The sequence below is a fragment of the Boleophthalmus pectinirostris genome, unplaced genomic scaffold, assembly GCF_026225935.1.
Source record: "Boleophthalmus pectinirostris isolate CB_2022bp ecotype Guang Dong unplaced genomic scaffold, ASM2622593v1 HiC_scaffold_10, whole genome shotgun sequence".
NCBI lineage: Eukaryota > Metazoa > Chordata > Actinopteri > Gobiiformes > Gobiidae > Boleophthalmus > Boleophthalmus pectinirostris.
In genome coordinates this window covers 24,602,551-24,610,143 of record NW_026570971.1, presented here as the reverse complement: position 1 = coordinate 24,610,143, position 7,593 = coordinate 24,602,551, and the positions used below count along the sequence as shown (strand labels likewise).

The following is a 7,593-nucleotide window of genomic DNA, read 5'->3' as shown; positions in this document are numbered from 1 at the left end:
AGCGTGGTAAAATAAATGGAAAATTATGTAAATATCATTGTAAATTATAATTTGAAATACATATTTGAATCAATATTACAGAGATATGAGATGGTTGAAATGGTTCAGTCAGTTGTATTAAAAAGGGGTAGTGTCCCTTAATGTAGTTTAATATGATAAAATTATTAGCATCCCATAATAGTTTACAGTCTAAACAATGGTCATTCTTGCGCACAGAATTCATTTATTTTATGTTGATGTTTTTAGATCTCAAAATACTTAAGGTACATACTTGTACATTCTTATTGTGAGTGGGCTTACCTCTCCACAGATCTGACCTGTAAGTTGGCCTGACGGGGTGATGGCTATGATCTAGACGTCTCCACAGAGATCTATTTATTTGATTTGATCTGGACATTGCATGTTGACTGGAAGTATCATATGCACTCTTTCTGTGGTATAGGGAAAAGTGTAATTTTCAACACCTGTCTATATGAGGATTTTTAGTGCATTTCAAACTGATGGATACATTTTAATGCAGTACTGTGGAACATTCCAGGAAAAGCAACCAGTAAAGTTACACAGCTTACCTTTAACTCATTGTCCTAAATACCCCTCTTTACCTTGTATATTTGCACCTGCAGTGAGTATAGGATATCCTGGAAAGTCAAAACAGTGGAGCTGCTTCCTTTGGTGCTCACAGATGTTTAACTTATTGTGTGCTTTTCTCAGTGTCTGCGCAAGGACCAGCTCACCACGTATTTTGGAGCCTTTTCCGCCCTGCTCCTGTGTATCAGCTCTTAGCTTACAAAACACAACACCGGGGTCAGACGCAGCGCTCATCTCTGAAGCTTTAGGGTCATTACCACAAATTCCTTCCGCTCTTCCTGACAGATGGCGGTGAATGGGCCAGCGCGCAATAGTAGCTTCACTTTTAGCCCCTTTTTTCCTCAGACACCTTCAGGACCCCTTTTCACTTTTTGCAGGAATTTAGAGAGCTGCACCTGACACCTGCGTGGCTGCATTCCTCACCACCACTTTTTTGTCGAGAAGTGTGGATTTTCAGACTTGTTAGGATTTAGTAGAGCAATTACTAGAGTTTTGACATGTTTTTGGTCATTGTATTTTTTTCATGGGTTTCAGTTTCTGTATATGTAAAATTTCATTGCTGAAATCATTCAAACAATTTCAAAAACAGATATTTGAAAATCTACTCTTCACAATAAAAGAGTAGGAGTGAGGATTCCCTTGAGTTGTTTGCAATGTAGGATTTGGTAGAGCAGTTACTGGAGCTTGAACATGTTTTTTGTCATTTTATATTTTTCATGGGTTTCAGTTTCTCTTGTATGCAATATTTTGCAGCTAAAAAAACAAAAAAAAAATGATATTGGGGATTCTGCACCACCACTTTTTTGTCAATTGTGGATTTTCAGAGTTCTTGGTTGCTATTTAGAATTTGGTAGAGTAATACTAGTTTTTTGGTCATTATATTTTATTCACGAGTTTTCAGTTTCTGTTATATATTTATTATATAATTTTGAAGACTTTCCCCATTGAAAAGATAAAATAGATCAAATATTTTGTTTTAAATAGTTAAACTAGGAAAAACCAAAAGCCAAAATGATGAAGCTTACTGCAGCAGTTACAGAGAGAGGGGTAAAATAGTTTGCAAGGCGAAATAAAGCACATTTGATGACTTGTCTTTTAGTTTTTGATGTCTGCAGGAGATACAGTATTTGCTTTATAAAGGGCCCGTATTACTCTATTTTCATATCTATGTTATAATGTTGTTTCTTCATCAAAAACATACCTGGAGTAATGTTTTGTTTCATTCACACATCTAACACACAAACACTGCATATTTAGACTGAGTATTTTAAGAGGCTTCTCTCAAACAGAAAACACCCCACCTTATAATGTTGTAATACAGGAAGTGCCCCGCTGTGTTTTTAATCTTCAGCTTTACTACAATAATTTGGACGGTTTCAACCCTAGAATCGACAACTCTACTTAACTAAAGGTAAAAGGTAGCTGTTCCACAAGGTGGAACTGAACATTTTGAGCTTTGAAGATGCAGACAAACTAATAATAAAGCATTACTTGGAAATGTGTGAATGAAACAAAGCACATCTCCAGGTATGTTTTTGATAAAGTAACAACATTCTAACATGGCTTTGAGATCACAAGAGTCAATTTTGTGTAATGGAGAACTTTTAAATATGACATTATCCCTCTGTGATCCATACTATAGTTAACCATTGTTACTCTGAAGAATCACTGTGTTTCTTATTGTGTGGTTTTAATCAAAGTCTACAGCAGCCTGTTTCACACATTTCACCTGGAGCTCACAGGGAGATTTAATGAGCGAAGAAGGTGGATTGGCACCAAAACCACGCATTGTTCACTCTTATTCTTTGTACTATACGTGTAATTACAGAAGGTGATACTGGCAATGTTTTATTATTGTATGAATGATTTAAAAATGCAATACTGATAGGGGTTAAAGTGTGTTGTCATTTGTAGTGCAAGTTTTGAGCATAGTATCCAAACTTTGCTGTTGCTTCTGCTCCCTTCCTCATGATGACATATTTTCCTTTTAACTGTTAATTGCTATGGTAATCGTCTTAATTTCTCATCATTCTAAAACCCATGGATAAGCTGTACAGACATGTTTGGACATACATTTGCAGATGTTTTTTTTTTTTTTCTGTCTAATGTTACTGATACCATTAATGTGAATCTTTTATAGATTTTTTTACACTATTTAGAAGGTGGACAAATTTATTACAAAATTATAATCAAAAAGTCAATTATTTTGCTTTCTATACCTAACTAACATTAGCATTGTTGCACCTGTTTTGATGTAAACTTTAAGATAAGTGCTAAAATGACATCTTTAAGGGTCCTGGGAAATACTTTTTTATTATTTCTAAAACATATTTAAGTTATTACACATTCTGTTTGAAAAGTCTCATATAGTTTAGGGTTTGTACGGCACAATGCAGTCTGCAAACAAATGATAAAACCAAGAGGTATTGTTCTTAAACCTAAAACAAAAATATCTGTTGACTTAAAGGTGTACTGCACAACATTTCATAGTGGAGGGTCCCCCACCTGCTTGTCTCCATGGAAATGCTATTGCTTTGTCTAGAATGTTCCACAGTATAGATTAAAACTATCTGGAACACAGCACTACACTACATTACAACTCAGATCTGTGGAGAGTCGTCCCTATTCACAAAAGGAATGATTGTATTTTTGAGCAATAGAAACACCTGTAATGAATAAATGTTAGATGTATATGTTTAATGTCATACTGTGGAACATTCTCGGCAAAGCAATAACATCTCCATGGAGACAAGCATGCACCTTTTACCAGAAGGTTGCGCAGTTCATCTTTAAATTTAACTTTTTGTCAATTTTGTTTTGTTTTTCTGAGTCCATAAATCTCAGCATCTTCTGTTCCGTCACCTTGCAATGAAGATTGGAGCTTATTTTTTCATTATTGTTGAAGCCAAAAAATGTTGCATCCCCTGGTTCCCCAAAAGCAGTCGTCATTCTCGTCTGGAAGCAATTTTAAATTAAGATGGCAAGCTCGCAGATGGCGGATGTGGCAAAGACATGAGGTGTTAATGATCTAGTCAGGTGGAAAAAACGTAGATGTAACTAAACAAATGCGCTCTTTCAAAAAACAAGCATTTGAATTGGGATCTATAAACAATTTTTGAAGATCTCCGCATCTTCGGTAAAAGTCTATGCGAGAAGCTCTTCAGGAGATGATCAGTCTTTACATCAATAATATTACATAATAAATAAAGTTAGTCCATTTTGTTTTGGAGTTGGGTTAGTCCTCCGATGTGACGTCAATATCATCTGAACTGGACTGTTTGGTAGCGATGCGCCATCTATTAATATGGTGGTTCCCCTTCTTCTTCTGTTGACTCTCGGGACCCTCCTCCTCCAGTTTCTGACGCTTGTATTTGGTTCGTCTGTTTTGGAACCAAACTTTGACCTGAAAACATGGAGAAAAATGTGTTACAAACAAGACATAGTTTTTGCATAATGTAGGGATCTCGGAAGATAAAACTGCTACAAGATTTTGCACACTTGAACAAATTTATCACATGACATATATATATATATATATATATATATATATATATTTTATATATATTTGCATTTTGACTGGACAAAAAAGGTTGAGTATTGTCGGGTTCCACCTCTTGTGAAGCCATAGATCCAAAAAGCAAAGCAAAAATGACTGTAAAAGTATTAAATAAAGTAAAACAAAAACGTTGAGACCAAAATTGTGAACTGAACTACTCAAATTTGATAGAAATGATGTGAAAATCTCATGTTGCATCTTGTTCTTGTGGAAATTGTGTCTCCTCTTGTCCACCCCTCTTGATAACAATATTCAGATGATCTCGACAAGATACCAAGAATGTGCTGAAATGTGTCTGCAAATGTCTTGGTTGAGGATCAAACAAAACATGAATGGACCATAAATGAACCACAAAAGTACATAAATATCCCTTTGTACTCCTATTTGGGCAATTACACTACACGTTTCTATCTCTTTTTGCTGTAATTTTTAACTGTTTTAATTATAGACAATATACTTGACATTCTATTTTGTAGATTTCCATTCTTATTATTTTATTTTTTTTATGTCTTCCAGCCCTAGGTATTATATACACTGTTTAGAGTTACTTTTGTGGTTATATGAAAACCTCTAAAAAGGTAAAAAGGTAACCCATTGAGCAAGTAAATTTTTTCTCCTTGTTAATAATTAATTTTCTTCTTTTTCTTCTTCTTTTTTTTACTTATACATTTTGCTTACAAGTTTGCACATTTTATGCAGCAAAATACAAAAAGTGAACTGTTGTGGGGATTATATTATTGGGTTTGGTGGCAGGTGCAGAGAAGTTGAAATGGAAATATGGATATAATATAAGAAAGTAATAGCTAATAGTTGTTTTTTAATTGTTACTTTTCATATGAAAGCTGCGAAGGGTTTACGTACTAACATGGACTGTAAAGTCAAACACTTCTAAAATATTTCAAATCTGATGCCATGAAACTATTGCTGTAACTGTTGTTACACTGTGCACACACTACAGTTGTGACCCTTTTATCAAAGTAAAAAATATAGACATTTCTTTTTGCTGATTCAGGAAAACTGTTTATTGCCTATTAGGTGTAAATGAAGGACATAATGCTCTCTCATTATTACTGTGCATCAATAATGTTTACACACTCTTTTGTTACACGCTCTATAAGATCCTTTATGGACATGTCAGTTTGACAGGGATTTACTGCTAGGACTAAACTCTTCTGCCTGGAACATTTCAGATGTAAATTTGCATTATGGAATTGAAGCTAATACTGATTTTGTGATTGTAGTTTACGTTGCTTGAACATTTTTAAATGGAACAATACCTGCATTGGCCAAATTGTTTAAGGAAAAAAAAAACAAAAAAAAAAAAAAAACGGCTCAAATAAATCTCTCATCATCGTCATCCTTGTTCAAAAAACAGCAATACAGTTACATTGATTACATAACAGGCTACTAATCATTTAGAGTTAATTTATTTATAATAAGAAATATGTTTGTAAATTATTATTATAGGTTTTTGCTATGTTTTTTTTAAATGATCTCGATATTTGAAAATGTTTAACGCGGTTGGTCTGGTCTTTGGCTTGTATTATTTTGCGCATGAATCTCTGCACAGATTAAATTTGACACATTTCTATAGCACAGATTACTGCACATATTTCTACTGCATGTCTCGGGTCTCTCCGCTCACCTGTGTCTCGGACAGGCTCAGGCTGTTGGCCAGCTGCTTCCGCTCGGCGCCCACCACATAGTGGTTCTTCTCGAAGGCACGCTCGAGGCGCAGCAGCTGAGAGGGGGAGAAGGCCGTGCGGATGCGCTTGGGTTTTCTGGCGAACGGACCGTGGAGCAGGAGGCTGTCCTGGGACACTTCAGTACCTAAAAATAGAAAAGGACTTCAGAGACGAGGTACGAGTATTTTTATTAACATGGGGAATGCTCACGCATAAATAATTTTATCACGTGACCTGAAGGTATTTCACTAAATAAGTGTGTAATGTTTTTGTTGTTATGCCAAATATGTTAATAATCAGTATGATGCAAATGTAGATTTTGCAACCAAAAATAAACAATGAAAAATAATATATTATAATTTATTATTATATTATCAAAGTTTACTTAAAGTTCGATTAAATGTGTGTTAAATTCTAACATTGATAAAATATGAATGAAAAATCTGTTTTGTTTGTTTTACGCACGGCACAGGCATTTTACGCGCGCCATCGTTGCTTGTTCAGTCGTCTGTGACTCGTCTATAGCCTCATATTTATTTACACAAACATGTATATTTGTTTATCTATAGTTGGTGAATAATATCACAGTCACGCCGCGCACTTGACACATGCGTAGGATCATTATTGTGTAATATTTCCTAATAATTTTACTGGTGTTAATAAAATAAGTATGAACAAAGTATCATTTATACATGATATGTTTTGTTTTTGTTCACATATATATAAATATGTTTGATTCTTGTTTAGGTTATTTTGTAAATTGCGCAATGTTTCAGAGGCTGTATTACTTATTTTTAAGTTTGTCAAACTTGTCAAATGCGTGCGCACATTGCGCAAAATAGTTCTTAATAATTTTACTTTTACATCGTTTTATATTTTAACATAGGCAAATAATATTTAAAAGGATATAGTCTTAAAATACATTTACCGTTTTACGCAGATACTACATATTTAATATATTTAGTCTGTGTTTGGGGCGTGTGTCCGGTACTCACCCTGGAAGCGGTGTCCAAAAAAGCGGTTCCGTAGGACCCAAGGGTAGAAGTGCAGGGGGTCACGGTGCTGAGAACCGAAAAAGTGCGGGTGCTGCAGGTGCTGATGCGGCGCCACAGCGAGAGGATGGGCCGCAGACTCCGGGAACAGCAGCTCCGGGCTCTGGTACAGCGGCCGGGCCGGAGCGGGCGGCTGATACCCGCCCATAAGCGCCTCTGGCCCGGGCTGAGAGGGGTAAGGTAACGCTGTGGGCCTCAGAGGCTCCTCTGCCACCAGTGGACTGTCTTTGGCTACCAAAGACTCGATGGTGAAGCAGCGCTTTCCCGCGGAAGAAAACATCGCGTCTCCTGTTAATGCTCCAGTAAACCGGGACTCAGACCTCCATCCCAGACTCTTCAACTCAACATCCTTTGAATCCGAGATGCGCACTGCTTGTTTTTGTGCACGACACCTGACGCTGCGCACGGAGAGAGCTGATTGGACCGGAGCAGCTGCCAATAGCCCCACCACACGCGCAAAGCGTGGAAACACGCCTCTCTTCATTAAACCTCTGCGTCCGTCTAATGCCTGTGTATTTGAGGGAACAGGTGCACTGCGGGAGCTTTCATGTGCTCATTGAACGAGCAATACTCGAGAAATTACAAAAGCAATGTGATAAAAAATATGTCTTACCGTGAGTAATAAGGTATTATTTTACCAATCAACAACGAATAATACTGAAATATTATAGTCTCAAATTAAATTCTTTACTAATAAACAGATATGCACGGA

General features: G+C 36.3%; 1 protein-coding gene across 1 annotated transcript; it reads right to left on the bottom strand.

Moving 5' to 3' along the window:
* Positions 1–2,882: 2,882 nt before the first annotated feature.
* emx1 (empty spiracles homeobox 1) lies at positions 2,883–7,195 on the bottom strand. Its single transcript, XM_020921655.2, has 3 exons — positions 6,825–7,195; positions 5,790–5,974; positions 2,883–3,991 (listed from the first exon to the last, which is right to left on the bottom strand). Exons 1-3 carry the CDS (start codon positions 7,159–7,161, stop codon positions 3,824–3,826), a joined length of 690 nt encoding a protein of 229 aa, XP_020777314.1. The 5' UTR covers positions 7,162–7,195; the 3' UTR covers positions 2,883–3,823.
* Positions 7,196–7,593: the final 398 nt, after the last annotated feature.

Coding starts and splice junctions, on each gene's coding strand:
- emx1 (XM_020921655.2), bottom strand. CDS start 7,161: ATGTTTTCTTCCGCGGGAAAGCGCTGCTTCACCATCGAGTCTTTGGTA. Junction 5,975..6,824: donor TTTTGGACACCGCTTCCAGG/GTGAGTACCGGA, acceptor TTCTATTTTTAG/GTACTGAAGTGTCCCAGGAC. Junction 3,992..5,789: donor TGAGCCTGTCCGAGACACAG/GTGAGCGGAGAG, acceptor CCATGTTTTCAG/GTCAAAGTTTGGTTCCAAAA.